The following is a 20046-nucleotide window of genomic DNA, read 5'->3' on the forward strand; positions in this document are numbered from 1 at the left end:
AGGAAAACTATAAGGGAATGAGGATAGAGCTAAGGAAACTGGTGAAAAATATTGACAGGGGTAGAATAACAATGGGCAATATTTAAAGGAGAGATTGATTGAGTTCAGGTGAAATATGTTCTACTATAAAATAAGAACACACTAGCCAAGAATGAGACATCATGAATAAATAAATAGAGGTGAAGATAAAATTGAATCTAAAGAAAAAGGCATACATAAAGAATAAAAGAAAGGATAACAAAGGGGAATAAATGAGCTTAGGAAAGAGGTAAAAAAGACAATTAGGAAGGTAAAGAGGAAATATGAAATGAAAATATCAAAGAATATAAAAAGAAACAATAAAGTTTTCTATATACATAGTGACAAAAGGAGAATTAAAATAGTGATAGGTCCACAAAGAGATGGGCAAGATAAACCAATAGGAGATGATATTGAAATAGCAGGGATACTGAATAGATTCTTTGCCTCTGTTTTCACTGAAGAGGCTAACCAAGAGGAAATGACACTAATAGAAGAAGTCAGGAAGAATATTGCAACAGTTAAGCTAGAAATAAAGGAGATGCTAGACAACTAGCCAAACTTAAGGAAGGCAAAGTCCCAGGGAAGGATTGATTGCACGCATGTCTACTCAAAGAAACTAGGCAACAGATAGCAGAGGCACCAGTATTCATATATAAAATTTAATAGAAAAAGGAATAGTGCCAGAGGACTGGCGAACAACAAATATAATTTCTATCTTCAAAAAGAGAGATAGAACTAACCCAAGGAACTATAGACCAGTTAGCTTAATGTCAGCGATAGGAAAGAAATGAGAATCTTTGCTACAAGATGTGATAACAAAATACCTACAGATGGAAAAGATAATAAAAAGTAGTCAGCATAGATTTCTAAAAGTAAAGTCATATTTAAATGACCTTATTGAAGAAGTCAACCTTTGACGAAGTAACAGAGAAAATAGACAAGGGTAATGCAGTAGGTGCAGTACAGGTATTGCCCAGGTATGTCCAGTCCACAAAAAGCAGGACAAATCCATTCCGGCCAATTACCGCCCCATCAGTCTACTTTCAATCATCAGCAAAGTGATGGAAGGTGTCGTCGACAGTGCTATCAAGCGGCACTTACTCACCAATAACCTGCTCACCGATGCTCAGTTTGGGTTCCGCCAGGACCACTTGGCTCCAAACCTCATTATAGCCTTGGTCCAAACATGGACAAAAGAGCTGAATTCCAGAGGTGAGGTGAGAGTGACTGCCCTTGACATCAAGGCAGCATTTGACCGAGTGTGGCACCAAGGAGCCTTAGTAAAATTGAAGTCAATGGGAATCAGGGGGAAAACTCTCCAGTGGCTGGAATCATACCTAGCACAAAGGAAGATGGTAGTGGTTGTTGGAGGCCAATCATCTCAGCCCCAGGACATTGGTGCAGGAGCTCCTCAGGGCAGTGTCCACGGCCCAACCATCTTCAGCTGCTTCATCAATGACCTTCCCTCCATCATAAGGTCAGAAATGGGGATGTTCGCTGATGATTGCACAGTGTTCAGTTCCATTCGCAACCCCTCAGATAATGAAGCAGTCCGTGCCCGCATGCAGCAAGACCTGGACAGCATCCAGGCTTGGGCCGATAAGTGGCAAGTAACATTCGCGCCAGACAAGTGCCAGGCAATGACCATCTCCAACAAGAGAGAGTCTAACCACCTCTCCTTGACATTCAACGGCATTACTATCGCCGAATCCCCCACCAGCAACATCCTGGGGGTCACCATTGACCAGAAACTTAACTGGACCAGCCATATAAATACTGTGGCTACAAGAGCAGGTCAGAGGCTGGGTATTCTGCGGCGAGTGTCTCACCTCCTGACTCCCCAAAGCCTTTCCACCATCTACAAGGCACAAGTCAGGAGTGTGATGGAATACTCTCCACTTGCCTGGTTGAGTGCAGCTCCAACAACACTCAAGAAGCTCGACACCATCCAGGACAAAGCAGCCCGCTTGATTGGCACCCCATCCACCACCCTAAACATTCACTTCCTTCACCACCGGCGCACAGTGGCTGCAGCGTGTACCATCCACAGGATGCACTGCTGCAACTCACCAAGGCTTCTTCGACAGCACCTCCCAAACCCGCGACCTCTACCACCTAGAAGGACAAGAGCAGCAGGCACAAGGGAACACCACCTGCACGTTCCCCTCCAAGTCACACACCATCCCGACTTAGAAATATATCGCCGTTCCTTCATTGTCGCTGGGTCAAAATCCTGGAACTCCCTTCCTAACAGCACTGTGGGAGAACCTTCACCACACAGACTGCAGCGGTTCAAGAAGGCGGCTCACCACCACCTTCTCGAGGGCAATTAGGGATGGGCAATAAATGCTGGCCTCACCAGCGACGCCCACTTCCCGTGAACAAATAAAATTTAAAAAAATATATGGACCTTCGATAAGGTGCCACTTAAGTGACTCATGACAGCAGTCATGGCATGTGTAGTCGGGGGCCAGGTAACAGAATGGATTGAAAAATGGCTACAAAACAGAAAGCAAAGGTTAGGAGTTAAGAGAAGTTTCTCCAACTGGCAGAAAGCAGAAAGTGGTAGTCCACAGGAATCCATGCTGGGAGCTCTTTAGTTTACCATATACATAAATAATTTGGATTTAGGAATTGGAGGTATGATATCAAAATTTGCTGATGATACCAAGCTGGGTTGGCATATCTAATAATGTGGAAGACTGCACCAAAATAAAGGAAGACATAGACAGTTGTGCAGTGTGGGTGGAAAATGGCAAATGAAATTCAATATAGCGAAGTGTGAGGTAGCTCATTTTGGTAGGAGGAATAAGGAGGCCACTTATTCCTTGGAAAGTAAGAAGCTAAATGGGTTAGAAGAGCAAAGAGATCTGGAATACATAAATTGCTAAAAGTAGCAACACAAGGCCATAAAGAGCGCAAACAAAGTACTGGGGTTACAAAATGCAAAACCAGGGATGTGATGTTACATCTAAATAGGACCTTGGTCACACCATGCTGTGTGAAGTTCTGGTCTACATGCTGCAAAAAAGGATATTGAAACAATGGAGAAAATACAAAGAAGATTTACGAGAATTTTACCAGAACTGAGAGGATGCAATCTTCAGTAAAGATTTAGTAGGCTGGAGCTCTTTTCTCTAATAAAGAGAAGACTAAGAGGAGACCCGATAAAGGTCTTTAAAATTGTGAAGGGGTTCAATTGGGTGGATGTGGAGAAATTGTTTCTACTTGTGGGTGAGTCCAGAACAAGGAGGCATAAATAAAGGTAGCCACTAACCGATCAAATAAAGAATTTAGGAACAGAGAGAGGTGAAAATGTGAAGCTTGCCACATGGAGTGATTGAAGCAGTTTGTATTGACATTTTTAAGGGGAAGCTTGATGCATGGATGAGGGAGAAGGGAATAGAGTGATACGGGGGCAGGATAGGAAGAGGTCATTAGAGAGGGTGGGGGGCACAGGTGGAGTATAAACGCCAACATAGACTAGTTGGACTGAATGGCCTATTTCTGTGCTGTAGATTCTATGTAATTGTATGTAAAGAATTGAATAAAAGTTACATCAGTGGATTTATTCATGATGTACTGTTCTGTGTGCAGTGTAAGTCTCTGTTAATGTCATTTGATTTTTTTTCATTCTCAGATTCACTTTCTTCCCCTCCACCGCCACCACCCCCGCCCCCCCACCTATAATTTCCCATCCTTTCCTGAGGCTGGCAACTCATGCTGTGGTGCCGCTCCAAAGGTTGGGGGAGGGGTTGGCTGGCCTTTTGACATTTTTCTTAAGTGATTACTCTTTACATGTGAACTTGGACAGTGAATGCTGATGGACTGCCATCACAACCCCAAGCTACCAGCATGGGTAGCTGGCCGAGTTCATTTCATCCTCCCTGGTCTGGATTTGCTGATGCAGAATGTAGGACCTTTGCTGGCACTCCAGCTATGGATTGTCTAACTGAGCACAAGGCAGGGGTTGAACCTGAGACCTTTCTAATCTACGTGCTTTCAATACCACACTCTGCACTGAGTTTATTTTTTTTTAATTGGATTTTTATTTTGTATTGTCACCTTTATGAAGAGATTTTTCATTTACATCAGAGGTTACGTAATATTACACAATCACGTGTTTTACAAGGAATACTACAGTAGCTCTTTCCACAATTAGACGGGTTATAATGGGATTTATATCTAATCTGTGTGGTAACCCACAATCAGGAGGTGGCAGTCTCATTGAATATTATATTCATACAGTGGGACCCTGACAAATATAACAAGGATGAAATGGTCAAGTTATGAGACTGGACTAAAAATTGTAAAAAATATGTATCCAGCAGGAACCTACCCATGTGTTCCATTTATGCTAGGATTCTGGTCGAGTCATTCTGGGATTGTTTTTTTAATGTATTTGACTTGGGTGTCTCCATTTGTGGACATCAGAGGTTGATCTAGGTCTGGAAGAAAGATGTTTGTCATTCCAGGATATAAGATGGTACTGAGCAGGAAACTCATTGTTCTGGTAGGTCAGGAAAGGCAGTAGAGAGACTTTTTTAAAATTTGTTCATGGGATGTGGGCGTCGCTGGCGAGGCCGGCATTTATTGCCCATCCCTAATTGCCCTCGAGAAGGTGGTGGTGAGCCACCTTCTTGTACCGCTGCAGTCCGTGTGGTGACGGTTCTCCCACAGTGCTGTTAGGAAGGGAGTTCCAGGATTTTGACCCAGCGACAATGAAGGGACGGCGATATATTTCCAAGTCGGGATGGTGTGTGACTTGGAGGGGAACGTGCAGGTGGTGTTGTTCCCATGTGTCTGCTGCTCTTGTCCTTCTAGGTGGTAGAGGTCGAGGGTTTGGGAGGTGCTGTCGAAGAAGCCTTGGCGAGTTGCTGCAGTGCATCCTGTGGATGGTACACACTGCAGCCACAGTGCGCCGGTGGTGAAGGGAGTGAATGTTTAGTGTGGTGGATGGGGTGCCAATCAAGCGGGCTGCTTTATCTTGGATGGTGTCGAGCTTCCTGAGTGTTGTTGGAGCTGCACTCATCCAAGCAAGTGGAGAGTATTCCATCACACTCCTGACTTGTGCCTTGTAGATGGTGGAAAGGCTTTGGGGAGTCAGGAGGTGAGTCACTCGCCGCAGAATACCCAGCCTCTGACCTGCTCTCGTAGCCACAGTATTTATATGGCTGGTCCAGTTAAGTTTCTGGTCAATGGTGACCCCCAGGATGTTGCTGGTGGGGGATTCGGTGATGGTAATGCCGTTGAATGTCAGGGGGAGGTGGTTAGACTCTCTCTTGTTGGAGATGGTCATTGCCTGGCACTTATCTGGTGCGAATGTTACTTGCCACTTATGAGCCCATGCCTGGATGTTGTCCAGGTCTTGCTGCATGCGGGCTCGGACTGCTTCATTATTTGAGGGGTTGCGAATGGAACTGAACACGATGCAATCATCAGCGAACATCCCCATTTCTGACCTTATGATGGAGGGAAGGTCATTGATGAAGCAGCTGAAGATGGTTGGGCCTTGGACACTGCCCTGAGGAACTCCTGCAGCAATGTCCTGGGGCTGAGATGATTGGCCTCCAACAACCACTACCATCTTCCTTTGTGCTAGGTATGACTCCAGCCACTGGAGAGTTTTCCCCCTGATTCCCATTGACTTCAATTTTACTCGGGCTCCTTGGTGCCACACTCGGTCAAATGCTGCCTTGATGTCAAGGGCAGTCACTCTCACCTCACCTCTGGAATTCAGCTCTTTTGTCCATGTTTGGACCAACGCTGTAATGAGGTCTGGAGCCGAGTGGTCCTGGCGGAACCCAAACTGAGCATCGGTGAGCAGGTTATTGGTGAGTAAGTGTCACTTGATAGCACTGTCGATGACACCTTCCATCACTTTGCTGATGATTGAGAGTAGACTGATGGGGCGGTAATTGGCCGGATTGGATTTGTCCTGCTTTTTGTGAACAGGACATACCTGGGCAATTTTCCACATTGTTGGGTGAGCTGTGTTGTTTGAAGAAGTCAAATTGTACATCTCTGAGAATATATTAGGGCCTGTTATTGAATGTTCCAATAGTTTTTAATTGAATTTATTCTAGCAGCTTCCATATTTGAATACAAATTGGAATTGAATGAAAATTGTATCAAATGCGTGTTTCACTCTAGATACCACACCATGATATAAACAAGGGTAAGTTCTTTCATTAACTTCATTAACTTTAAGCTTTTTATGGTTGGTTTTTATTCAATTGTTTCCACTGACTACTTGTATTACATCTTAACTTTGTTTTCTTGATTAGAAAATGGTATTTTGACTGGTACAAATTGAAAGGGTGATGTAATTTGCATTCTGAATAATTTGCTGTGCATACCATTTTCTGTATTGAAGTTGCATTGGCAACATGCAGACTTTAAAATGTAAAATTTTTAAACTTTTTTAAATTTATATTTTCAGAATAATGATGCTTTCTGTGTTAAAGCACACAAAATCTCCTATCAAGTTCTGGTTTTTGAAGAATTACCTTTCTCCTACTTTCAAAGTAAGGGAACTTTGATATTCAGTACATTGAACAAAATACAGTAACAGAAAATACTGGAAACACTCAGCAAGTCAGGCAGCATCTGTGGAGGGAGAAACGTTTCAGGTTGATGATCTTTCTTCAGAACTGGAAGAAGTTAGAGATTTAACAGTTTCTAAGCAAGTACAGAGCCAGGAAATAAGGTGGGGGAGGGCAGGAGTGATTAAATGACAAAAGGGATGATGGTGCAAGGCAAAGGTGGGTAGTAATGGGACAAGTAAAGAAGCAAAAGATGGGTCCAGAGGAAGTGTAAGTGGCTACAACAGAACCATTACCAGCACCTGCTGTCTGAGAAAATGGGAGCGGTGGTTATGATCTAAAGTTGTTGAACTCAGTGTTGAGGCCGGTAGTCTGTAAAGTGCCTAATCAAAAGATGAGGGGCTGTTCCTCACACTTGTGTTGAACTTCATTGGAAGAGTGTAGGAGGTCGAGGACAGAGGGGTCAGAGTGGGATGGAGAATTAAAGTTAACATTTTGGGTGTGCAGATCCATCGTCAGAACTGGCCTGCTGAGTATTTCCAGCATTTTCTATTTTTGTTTCAGACTTCAAGCATCTGCAGTATTTTGCTTTTTATTTATCAGTATCTCGTTATGTAATGTTTCCTTAACCTCATAATACCTTTTGTATGTAAACCTTACACTTACAGGTAAAATGGCACTAATTGGAGTAGCTACTCATAAAATAATGTTCTTCGTTGTTTTTCTCATACCAGTAAAGAGTGCCCTGCTTATTTGTTGTACTCTGGATACCGTTGTGTTATATCTTGCTTGACAACTTTGATTTCCTCACCTAGGAGTTCATTCCAGAAATGGCAAATGAATATGGATTCCAGTATGAGTTGGTGCAGTACAAGTGGCCTAGATGGCTCCATCAGCAGACAGAAAAACAGAGGATAATCTGGGGCTATAAAATTCTTTTTCTAGACGTTCTCTTCCCATTAGCTGTTAACAAAATAATCTTTGTTGATGCTGACCAGGTAAATGTGTTTCTTTTGAATGGTGACATGACCCACATGATTGAATAGCCTAATAAATTAAAGCTGAGATTTTCCAGGGCCTGTGCCCATGCAACATGGATCACCTGGGCGCAGAGATTATCAGGAAATTGGGCATGTTGCAGTGCATTCCATTAATTTAAATTAAAGAAAGAAAATCGAGCGCTTCCTTTGAATGTCAACCCATTCAATTTTCCAATATTTTCTACACCCAAGAAAATCTCCCCTAATAAGTCAAGTTCTGTACAGCAGATACACAGCAATTAACAACAGAACAGAGTGAAGTTTCTATTGGTAAAATGTGGAAATGTTTGTATCATATTAGACCTCATCCTCCCAAAAATGCCTGCTGGTTCAATTCTGAAATAGCTAAATGCACTATCATGCCTAGTACTAGCTAGGATATTTGAATAAATAATTTTATAATCACACTAGTGCTATGGTGTTGCTTTTTAGACAAAAATGTTTTTTTTTAATTATCACCCTTAACTCTCTGCTTGTCTTCATGCTATTTCTTCCAGTCATCCTCTCTGTTTTTCTGTTTGTTTTCCACTCTTTTTGTCTGCCTTTCATTCTCTTTATCCGTGTACATTTTCTCACATTGCCATCTCTGTATTGCTCTGTTTATCCCCTGAATCCTTTTTTACTCTCTTCCCCTATGTTTATGTATCTTACTCCCTCCGTTTGCTCTTTCTTTTTTATGTCTCCCACTCTCTATGCCTCTCACGCACATTTTCTCTCCCATTTTCCCTGTAACAGACGATCTTGCTTTCTCTCTATATATCTTTCTCTCTCTCCGTCACATTCTCTCTCCTTTTTCTCTCACCTCCCGTGGATATCTGCACTCAGACTTAGGCCGTTGACCCTTTGATAGATGCAGAATTTATCTTTTCTACATATGGAGAAGGGCCTGGGAAGGCAGAGGTTCAGGCTGGGAGGAAGCCAGGCCCTACTCTGAGATACATCTCTAGCATGCACCATTTGATCGTCTAATCACTTTCAGAAATGGACTCAGAGACCTGACCTTGACTGGTACAGACATATCTAGGAGCTGCTGTAACGTGTGCAGATTGGACAATTTATATTCGGGGTATATTAATGATATTGAAATGAGCACAGTGTAAATTTGTGATATTATTTCACACACATTCAAAGGTGGAAAAGGTCAGAATAGACTTTGGGCATTGAAAAGAAATCTTCAGCACCCAAGAAAAGCACAAATTCTGTACTCAAGCCTACTTGTGTACAACTGATTGTAAGAAAGTGATCAGCTGAAAAACCTCACATACAATTAAATTTATGTCATTCCCCCATTTGATTTATAGTATTATAAATGGTGTACTTGCCAATACTAATCACAGAAGAAAGCCCTTACTGAGTTTAGGCTTTTTTACCTATGTCATGAGGCCTAGTTAAATACTGTTGACTATTTATTTTTAACTTATTTTAATAAAAACAAAACTACAGAGCAAGGTTAACTAGTTTTTCTTTTTATTGTCAAAATATCTATTCTTAAAATGCTTTCGTCAGGATAATTTCTTTCTGAGATTGAAAGCTTCAATCGTTTATCAAAATTAGTGCACCTTTTCAGTACATCTTTATTTTTTCCTAGCTCTAACTCTTCATCTCTCAAATAGTTTGCTTGTGACATCAAGTAAGACTCTTCTCCCTTCCCAAAGTAAAAAGAGGTCTTTCTGAAAAAGTATTGTGAAACACTGCTTCTTTAATGAAGAAGTTACCAGTATTAAATATTTACTTTTATTCTCTCCTGCCTAGATTGTGAGAACTGATTTGAAAGAACTGCGTGATTTGGATCTAGAGGGTGCACCCTATGGGTACACGCCATTCTGTGACAGCCGTAAAGAAATGGATGGTTACCGCTTCTGGAGCTCAGGGTACTGGGCCTCACATTTGGGAGGCAGAAAGTACCACATTAGGTATAATCTCTTCTAAATACTTTTAGTTGGAAGGGGGTGAAGGAAAGGAAGAAGAAATGTTTTACCTTTTAAAGAAGAGAAAAATCTGCTTTGGGGCAGTGTAATGTATGAAATAAGGTCCCGGTGTAACATCTTCAAATTTGCATTTAACAGGTAGAAAATTTAGCAGTGAGCCATTAGTTATTTCTGTCCATATGTAATTTCCATCAGATATTAGTATAGATGGCATTACAAGAAGCAAATAATATCCAGCAAATGAGTTTCTAAAAACTCATTACGAACGTATTACTGCAGTAATAAATGTCGATTGTTTGCTACATCTTATTTACCTTTTCAAAACCACCCCTTTTACTAACCAATGAATGTTACACCAGAAACAGAAGTGGTTGCTTTTTTTATTCATTCTTGGGATGTGGGTGTCGCTGGCAAGACCGGCATTTATTGCCCATCCCTAGTTGCCCTTGAGAAGGTGGTGGTGGGCCTTCTTCTTGAACTACTGCATTGTTGCAGTTTGATGAACTGAGCAACTTGCTAGGTCACTTCAGAGGGCAGTTGAGAGTCAATCACGTTGGTGTTGGATTGGAGTGACATACTTTGAACTAGTAAGATGGGGGAGGAATCTGGTAAAAATAACATGAAAGAAATAGGAGATGAGAGTAAAGGTCAGATCAAGGTAAAGAATAAGGGCAACATAAATGGTCAGGGAACAGATACAGTTATAGAACATAAGTATAAAATGACTGCTAAACATAAAGTGATTGGACAATTAATAAAAACAAATTAAATTGCCTGTACAGCATCCGAAACAAAATAGGGGAACTGGAAGCAATAATTTGTAGTGAGGAACCAGAAGTAGTAGAGATAATGGAAACATGACTTAATAAAGAACAGGACTGGTAGTTAAATATTGCAGGATATAATGTATTTAGAAAGGATAGGGAAGGAAGAAGGGGGGTGTGGGGTAGCTGTACTGATTAGAAATAATTATGGCAGTAGAAAAAAGAAACATAAGTAATATTGAGATAGAAAAAGAATCCATATGGATTGAGTCAAAGGATAAGAAGGGAACGGTCACATTAAAAGGAGTATTCTACAGACCACCGAATAGTGGAAGGGAAGTGGAGGAAGAACTACGTAGGCAAATTTTTGAAACGAATAAAAGACATGGAATAATAATCATGGGAAACTTCAACTACCCCCAAATAAACTGGCAAGAAGGGGTAGAGAAAGGGGAAAAGGGAAAAGAGTTTTTACAGTGTGTTCAGGACTCCTTTCTTATCCAGTACGTAAGAAGCCCAACAACAGAGGAATCACTACTGGATCTAGTAATGGGAAATGAACCAGAGCAGATAAGAGAAGTAAGCGTAGGAGAGCATCTAGGCAATAGCGATCATAACATAATAAGGTTTAAAATAATGATTGAGAAAGACATAAGTAAGACAAAGAGCAAAGTAACAGATTGGAAAAAAGCTAATTTTATGGGGATGAGAATAGAATTAGGGAAGGTAAATTGGGGAAAAAAATGACAGACGAAGAGATAGAACAGCAGTGGGAAATATTTAAATCAATAGAGTTCAGGAGAAATATATTCCTGTAAAAAAAAAAGAAGAAACTAGCCAATAATGCAACACCATGGATGAATAAGGAGAAAAAGGTAAAAACTAAAAAAAGGCATACTCTAAGTACAAAGACAATAAAGGAGAAGATGACGAAAGGGAATACGACGAGATTAGGAAAAAAGTCAAAAAAATTAGGAAAGCAAAGAGGAAGTACGATATTAAATTATCAAGGAATATAAAAAGAAATAGTAAAGTATTCAACAGACACATAAATAAGAAAAGAAGAATCAGGATAGGGATAGGGCCACTAAGGGATGCACAAAATAAACTCACAGGTAATGACAGCGAAATGGCAAAAATATTGAATAATTGCTTTGCCTCACTATTTTCCAGGGAGACTAACAAGGTGGGTATGACATTAGAAGAAGAAATCAAAAAAGATATAAAGACATTTAATATAGAAAGGGGGGAGATAATTGATTAACTAATCAAACTTAGGGAGGATAAAACCCCTGGTCCGGATGGATTGCATCCACATATTTTAAAAGAAGTTAGGGAAGAGATAGCAGAGGCGCTATTACACATATAGAAAAATTCATTCGAAAAGGGAATAGTGTCAGAGGACTGGTGGACAGCTAATGTTAATTCCTATATTTAAAAAGGGAGCTAGAATAAGTCCAGGGAACTATAGACCAGTTAGCTTAACGTCGGTGATAGGAAAGATAATGGAATCTTTACTCAAAGATGTAATAGAAAAGCATCTAGAAACCAAAAATATAATAGAGTAGTCAGCATGGATTCCAAAAGGAAAAGTCATGCTTGACCAACCTTATTGAATTCTTTGAAGAAGTAACAGAAAGAATAGACAAAGCTAATGTAATAGATGTAATATATTTTGATTTTCAAAAGGCCTTCCATAAGGTACCACACAGTAGATTCATGACTAAGATCAGAGCATATGGAGTCAGAGGACAGCTAGCAGAATGGATAGCAAGCTGGCTACAAAACAGAAAACAGAGAGTAGGGGTTAAAGGTAACTACTGAGATTGGCGAAAGGTGGGAAGTGGTGTTCCACAGGGATCGGTGCTGGGACCACTGTTGTTCCAATTTACATTAATGATTTGGACTCGGAAATTATAAATACAATTTCAAAATTGGGAGGTGTAGTTAATACAAAAGAATAATGCGACAAAATACAGGAAGACATTATTTGCAGAATGGGCGTGTAAATGGCAAATGAATTCCAATATAGATAAGTGTGAGATGGTGCATTTTGGTAGGAAGAATAAGGAGGCCACATGCTGCTTGAATAATAAGAGTCTAAATGGGGTAGAGGAGCAAAGGAATGTAGGGGTACAGATACACAAATCACTAAAAGTTAATCACGCAGGTTAATAAGACCTTAAAAAAAGCAAACCAAGCACTGGGGTTTACTTATAGAGGGATAGAATTGAAAAGCAGAGAAGCTATGTTAAACTTGTATAGAACCTTGGTGAGACCACACTTGGAATGCTGTGCACAGTTCTGGTCTCCATATTATAAAAAGGATATAGAGGCATTGGACAAGGTGCAAAAATGATTCACAAAAATGACACCAGAACTGAGAGGATATACTTATCAGGAAAGGCTGAATTGACTGGGGTTCTTTTCTCTAGAAAAGAGAAGGCTGAGGGGTGACCTGATAGAGATCTTTAAGATAATGGAGGGGTTTGATAGGTTAGACGTAGAGAAAATGTTTCCACTTGTAGGAGTGTCCAAAACTAGAGGGCATAAATATAAGATAGACTAATAAATCCAATAGGGAATTCAGGAGAAACTTCTTTACCCAGAGAGTGGTAAGAATGTGGAACGTGCTACTACAAGGAGTAATTGAGGGGACTAGCATAGACGCATTTAAGGGGAAGTTAGTACATGAGGGAAAAAGGAATAGAAGGATATGCAATAGGGTTAGATTGAGAGGAGTGGAAGGAGGCTCGTGTGCAGCATAAACACCGGCATAGACAAGTTGGGCCAAATGGCCTGTTTCTGTGCTGTAGACTGTATGAAAATATATATTTTGGCCAGACTGGGTAAGGGCGGCAGGTTTCCTTCCATAAAGGACATTAGTGAACCAGATGGATTTTTACAACAATCCAACAGCTTCATGGTAGTAATCACACTCTTTAGTAGAGAGATGTTCTTTTTCTCATGATTTTGTTCATTGTGTTAAGGACTTGTTAACATGTTTTACTAAGTTGATTGGACTTTGGCCGAAGAGATTTTTTGATCTCCAATAACGATTCAATTAATGATTACATAGTACTGGATATTTTAACTGTCTCAAGTACTACAGTTATAATGAAGAAAATCTGCAAAAAAACTTTACTGTATCACAGGTGATTATCTCTTTTTCTAGTGCTTTGTATGTTGTGGATTTAAAGAAATTTAGGAAAATAGCAGCAGGAGACCGCCTTCGAGGCCAGTACCAAGCACTCAGTCAGGATCCCAACAGTCTATCTAACCTGGATCAGGTCAGCTTTTACTTAATTTGTTAATGAATAACGGATATGTTGTTGAAGATGATGCTACTCAACTTTGTATTATATGCAAAAACAGATTTTTCTGATTACTTTGTTTTAAGTCATATTTGATTTGAAATATTTATGTTGACTATTCTGCACAGTTATGTTTGAATACATTGAAACAACAATGGGGGTAATTTTCAACATTGGCAAAGGCAGAAAACTGGTGGTGGTGGATCAGTCTGTTATACATCCTGCCCGATTTCTCTTTCAAGGAAAATTTGGTGGGCTGTATAACGGGCGGCTGATCCACTACCGCCAAATTTCTGCCTCCACCTAAATTGAAAATTATTCCATATAAGTCTTGCATCTTTTTCCCTTCCTTTCAGTGATACCCATATATGTTTCTAATAAATCAGAAGCTAGGTCTGGGAGACTACACGTTCTCCTTTGGACTTTAATTGGGATAGAAATTGAACATCGTTGTGCCCCTTTGTTATTTAAAAAATCAACGTTAGTGGGACAAATTTCAGGTTGGCGACTTCGAGGTGTGCAGGACAGCCACCTGAATCAGGGATTAGGCATATTTCCTATGGAAATTGGAGTGCTAACACTGGTTGTAGGAACCTAATGCAAAATTGGTCATCAATGAAATGGGTGGAGCTTGTGCCGTGCCCAGTTGTTCCAGGTTTTCAGTGGCCTAACCAGCAGTCATCACAGGGAACGCTAGAGGCCACCCACAAAAAGATTTTAAAAACTTTTATAGTTTAACTCCTGCTCCTCCTGACTCCACAAAAATACTGTGTAGCTAAGATAGAAGCCCATGGAATCGAGGGAAAAGTACGGACTTGGTTAGGAAGTTGGCTGAGCGAAAGGCGACAGAGAGTAGGGATAATGGGAAGGTACTCACATTGGCAGGATGTGACTAATGGAGTCCCGCAGGGATCTGTCTTGGGGCCTCAATTATTCACAATATTTATTAATGACTTAGATGAAGGCATAGAAAGTCTCATATCTAAGTTTGCCGATGACACAAAGATTGGTGGCATTGTAAGCAGTGTAGATGAAAACATAAAATTACAAAGGAATATTGATAGATTAGGTGAATGGGCAAAACTGTGGCAAATGGAATTCAATGTAGACAAATGTGAGGTCATCCACTTTGGATCAAAAAAGGATAGAACAGGGTACTTTCTAAATGGTAAAAAGTTAAAAACAGTGGCTGTCCAAAGGGACTTAGGGGTTCAGGTACATAGATCATTGAAGTGTCATGAACAGGTGCAGAAAATAATCAATAAGGCCAATGGAATGCTGGCCTTTATATCTAGAGGATTAGAGTACAAGGGGGCAGAAGTTATGCTGCAGCTATACAAAACCCTGGTTAGGCCGCACCTGGAGTACTGTGAGCAGTTCTGGGCACCGCACCTTCGGAAGGACATATTGGCCTTGGAGGGAGTGCAGCGTAGGTTTACTAGAATGATACCCAGACTTCAAGGGTTAAGTTACGAGGAGAGATTACACAAATTGGGGTTGTATTCTCTGGAGTTTCGAAGGTTAAGGGGTGATCTGATCGAAGTTTATAAGATATTAAGGGGAACAGATAGGGTGGATAGAGAGAAACTATTTCTGCTGGTTGAGGATTCTAGGAGTAGGGGGCATAGTGTAAAAATTAGAGCCAGACCTTTCAGGAGTGAGATTAGAAAACATTTCTACACACAAAGGGTGGTAGAAGTTTGGAACTCTCTTCCGCAAACGGCAATTGATACTAGCTCAATTGCTAAATTTAAATCTGAGATAGATTTTTTTGGGCCAAAGGCAGGTATATGGGGCTCGATTTTACCAGGCCTGCGGGTTTCCGGCGGGTTGGGTTTCGGGAGCGTGGTCAACACGCTCGGTGAAATTAGTGGGCTGCCCGCGCGATCGTAGCAGGCAACACACTAATAGGAATCAATTACCTGCTCCTCCGGGGTCCACGCTGCTGGTCTGCGCGTCGGGCGGGCTGCGCATGCGCAGTACGATCTGTCAGCTGGAGGCTCTCTAGTTAAAGGGGCAGTCCTCCACTGACAGATGCTGCAACCAATGGAACAAATTTCAGCATGGAGCAGCCCAGGGGGAAGGCTGCTCCCAGTTTAATGATGCCTCACCCCAGGTATCATCAGATGGGGTGAGGAGGAGGGCGAAGACAGAGATCTTCCACCCGGCGGGCAGGAGGAAGCGGCCTGCCTCTGCCACCAAGAAGGCCTGGCTCAAGGTGGCAGAGGGGGTCACCTGCGCAACCAACATATCGCCCACCTGCTTACAGTGCAGGAGGCGCTGCAATGACCTCAGTAGGTCAGCCACAATGAGAACACGAAGTCTTTCCCCTACACTCCATCTGCCACAACACTGCCCCAACCCCACATCTCCTTCGGCACCGCCAACACTACTCTGTCACATCACCCCTCATACCCACTCAAACCCCATCCTCATCTTACCTCCACCTACTCACCTCGCCAGTACTCATCCTGCCACTAACACGCGACCCAATCCTCATACAATCTCATGGCTCTATCCCATACTCACCCTCTCGTGCATCTCCCTCACGGCCAGCCTCACTCAACCTGCCACCACCTGTGCTGCAGCCACAGGGCATGCATCACATATGTGCAGTAGGCAGCGTAAGGCAAATGTTTCGTGAGCATGAAGGGGGTGCACAAGGGTGTCGGAGGGTTTGCCATGGGTGTTACCTATATTGAATTTCAGAGCAACAAACAGCGCACATTATATTGGCACCACCACTGCCATGTCTCCGCGAATCCTGTCTGTTGTGTCCAATAATGCCCGCTCCTGGGTATCACTATGAGGACCCACCACTGATGCCACCCATCGTGTTACTGCAGAGTAGGTGCAGGTGTATTTGCAGGGCTCTTCCGCGCAGACCACTGAGAGACATCCGAGGTGTAGCCGGCTGCACCCTGGAAGGATGCGGCGGAGAAGTTGTGGAGGGCAGTGGTGACTTTGACAGCGACAGGTAAGCAGTTGGTGCTGGGGCCAGCCAGGAGCCGCTCGGCATGAAAGAGCCTGCAGATCTCCACGACTACATGTCGAGCGAATCTGCGCCTCCGTGTGCACTGCTGCTCGGAGAGGTCCGGGGAGCTGCGCCTCGGTCTGTGGACCCTGTGGCGAGGGTAGTGCCCTCTGCGATGCGTCTCTCTCTGCGGTAGCCCTCCCTCCTGCTGTGCAGGTGGGCGTGCAACAACCCCGTGTTGGGGGGCTCCACGTCTCTGCGGCGACCGGCGTGGACTGCGAGGCTGCTGGGGCTGGTCATGCTGTTCGTCCTCTGAGGGTGTCCATGCACCACCCATCTGGCAGGTGTTGGTCTGAGGGGTTGCGCAGGGTAGGTGGGTGGTTCCTCGGACTGGGGCTGCAGTTTCGTGTCGGTCTGTCCTCTGGCTTGGCGGGGGGTGGTGGGGGGCAGGGGTTGCCCTATGTGACGCGGTGGCCTCCTGCGTGGGTGAGGGCTCTCCCCCGTGGGGTGCACCTTGGCACCTGCCACAGGCTGCTGGCTGCAACACGCCTGGTTGGAGAGAGACTGTTTCCTCCAGTGTGGGAAACACGCTGCGATGCAGGTGAAATCCCACACTTCCTCTTTTGACAGCTGATTCAGCTCATTAACTGACCTCAACAAGCAAGGTAAGTACTCTCAAGTGGAACCCCGCTGGCTTTCATTGCCTGCGGGATTCCCACCAGCGGGGGCCACGCACGCAGCCCCGCACGTCGTCGGGGAACCCGGAAGTGGTCGGGATCGCGGTGCGACCCGGTCACGTGACCTCATATCGGGATTTTCGGGGGCCCCCCCCCCCCCCGCTGGAAACCCGCAGGAAACCCGACCCTAAAATCGAGCCCATGGAGTTAGATCACAGATCAGCCATGATCTTATCAAATGGTGGAGCAGGCACGAGCTGCTGGCCCGGGCTCACCCCTTCTACTTCATCTCCTGCCCCGCCCCTAGGATCTATCTGGCCCGGTGTCGGAGCTGGCCAAAATTCACTACGGGCCCAACCAGCGAGCTGCATCAAGATGTCTAATTGGTGCTTGCAGCTCATCAATTTGATTCAAATGAGGCCCAATGTCAAATTTGGCTTGGCCGTCTCACCAACGTCTTTGGGCGCACGTTTGGATCATGCCGCCCATTTTGTGCTGGAAACCAGTGCAAGTTGAATTTCTCCCCCATTGTTACAAGTAAGCCCTCTACCTTAAATCTTGTTTCCTATACAGCAGGATCTTGGACTTAAATATAAATTGGACAAATTTTGTACGGTATCCCGACAAGCTTCATACTTCAGAACAGGCCAGAACCTACTCTGAGATCAAGACTAGTTTGGAGGAGGGGGAGGGGTATAAAAAAATGATCACATGAATTCTACTGTCAAATCCTATGTGCCTGTTTTTTTAAGGCAAACAGTGTAATCTCTAGGACTTGTAGTTTTGGCCTATCTACCTCCTCTGCTGTACTGGGGTATTAGCTGAAGAAATACTAAAGGAAATGGATCCCAGTTCCCTTTTTTGGTAAATGGAGGTAACAGCATTATGCAGATACCAAGTCAGCGATTGGAAGATGGCAGAAATAAGGAATGGCAGCAATTTTTTGCTATCTACTAGTTTGTGAAGATGACCCTAGCAAAATAGGATGGATTCATGACCAGCAGGCACATTATTGGATTTATATGGATTTGAATTCAGACATCCATGTCGGTACTAAACATGGTATGAAAAACAGTGAGTTCAGTTTTCAGCCCAACATTCACTAATCTGGAGCCAGATTTATTGGGCAATATTTAGAGCCACAGTTTTCTCAAACATGATTTGTTGTTGTGAAAGGTATTATTTATGAATAATGCAGGAGACTGTCTGACACAGTAAATTCACTGTGACAGGTTCTGTTTTTGAAAGGTCTAAAGAAAAACGTAACCCAGACTTCCCTTGCAAACATTCAGCCTGTAATACAGCTGGAATAATCATTTTGAGATTAGACTGCGCTAGGCTAATAAAAAAAATATGTCTTTGTTATTCTTGACAATTGCTAAGAAAAATAACTGCGTGCGAATGATCTATTTCAGATTGGTTGCACAACATATTAGCAAGTCAAATTTAATAACAGTATATAACAATATCTTCAGGATAGATTCATGCTTGTGTTTACATGTTGGTATGTTGAACACTACCTTATCTGATTAGTTATACAGGATCTAAATTCCACAGGTGAATAATGTAATATAAAGCATAACTTCATTTCTCTCTCCTATTAACTACAGTAACTATTTATTCATCTATTTTCTTACTATTTAGAATAATATATTCCTGCCTGTTTAGGCCACAAGGGTTAGTGCCATCATTTTGTTTTTCTTTCTTCCAGGACTTGCCCAATAACATGATCCATCAGGTGGCCATCAAATCCCTACCACAGGAATGGCTCTGGTGTGAAACCTGGTGCAATGATGAGTCCAAAAAGATCGCTAAAACTATAGACCTGGTGGGTAAAGTACCTGATATCATAAACTACTTTATCAAAATTAACATATCTGCTAACACCATCTGAATGAACACCACAAATAACTTTTTTTTCATGTAGTTGATGGGTATGTTTAGCTAATGTTCTATAGGCATAGAACTATGCTTATGAAATTATTCTATGGCCAGTCAAATCAAAAGCAAAATACAGTGAATGCTGGAAATCTGAAATAAAAACAGAAAATGCTGGAAAAGCTCAGCAAGTGAGGCAGCATCTGTGGAGAAAGAAACAGAGTTAACGTTTCAGGTCGAAGACTTTCGTCAGAACTGAAAGATGTTAAAGAGTTGAAGTTTTTAAACGAGTTCAGAGGCAGGAAAGGTGGGGGAGTGGAGGGGAGGAAAGAACAAAAGGGAAGGTCCGTGATAGGGCAGAGGGCATGAGTGATTAAATGACAAAAGGTATGATGTGCAAGGCAAGGAGGATGGTAATGGGACAGGTAAAGAAACAAAAGATCAGTCCAGAGGAGCTGTAAATGGCAATAGCAGAACCATAAACAGCAGCTGCAGTCCCACAAAAAAAAGGCAAAAAAAAGGAAAAAACAATTTTAAAATGGCAGCAGTGGTTATGATCTGAAGTTATTGAAATCACTGTTGTGTCCGGAAGGTTATAAAGTGCCTAAACAAAAGATGAGGTGCTGTTCCTCGAATGTCTGTTGAACTTTATTGGAACAGTATAAAAGGCCAAGGACAGAGAGGTCAGAGTTGGGAGTGGGACGGGGAATTAAAATGGCAAACAACCGGCATCCTCCCTCCCTCCCATCCCTCCCTCCAATCTCACCCTTTGTGTTTTCACTATTCCCTCTGACCTTCCCCTCACTGACCCCGAATGATCAGTCCTCAGCCAAGGCCTTAACTTCATCCCCTTATGCCCCCACCTCAATGAATTTCGAGCGCAACACGATGATGAGCTCTTCTTC

General features: G+C 42.6%; 1 protein-coding gene across 2 annotated transcripts in view; it reads left to right on the forward strand.

The window, feature by feature from the left end:
- The window catches only part of uggt2 (UDP-glucose glycoprotein glucosyltransferase 2), a 685376-nt gene that overhangs the window by 529365 nt on the left and 135965 nt on the right, over positions 1-20046 (forward strand). For both annotated transcript variants that reach the window (XM_067986476.1, XM_067986475.1), the window contains exons 34-38: positions 6464-6548; positions 7382-7564; positions 9359-9519; positions 13474-13588; positions 18975-19091. In XM_067986476.1, coding sequence (XP_067842577.1) covers positions 6464-6548; positions 7382-7564; positions 9359-9519; positions 13474-13588; positions 18975-19091 — 661 coding nt within the window. The remainder of the gene's footprint in view (positions 1-6463; positions 6549-7381; positions 7565-9358; positions 9520-13473; positions 13589-18974; positions 19092-20046) is intronic.

This window comes from Heptranchias perlo, chromosome 6 (assembly GCF_035084215.1).
Source record: "Heptranchias perlo isolate sHepPer1 chromosome 6, sHepPer1.hap1, whole genome shotgun sequence".
In the NCBI taxonomy this organism is placed as follows: domain Eukaryota; kingdom Metazoa; phylum Chordata; class Chondrichthyes; order Hexanchiformes; family Hexanchidae; genus Heptranchias; species Heptranchias perlo.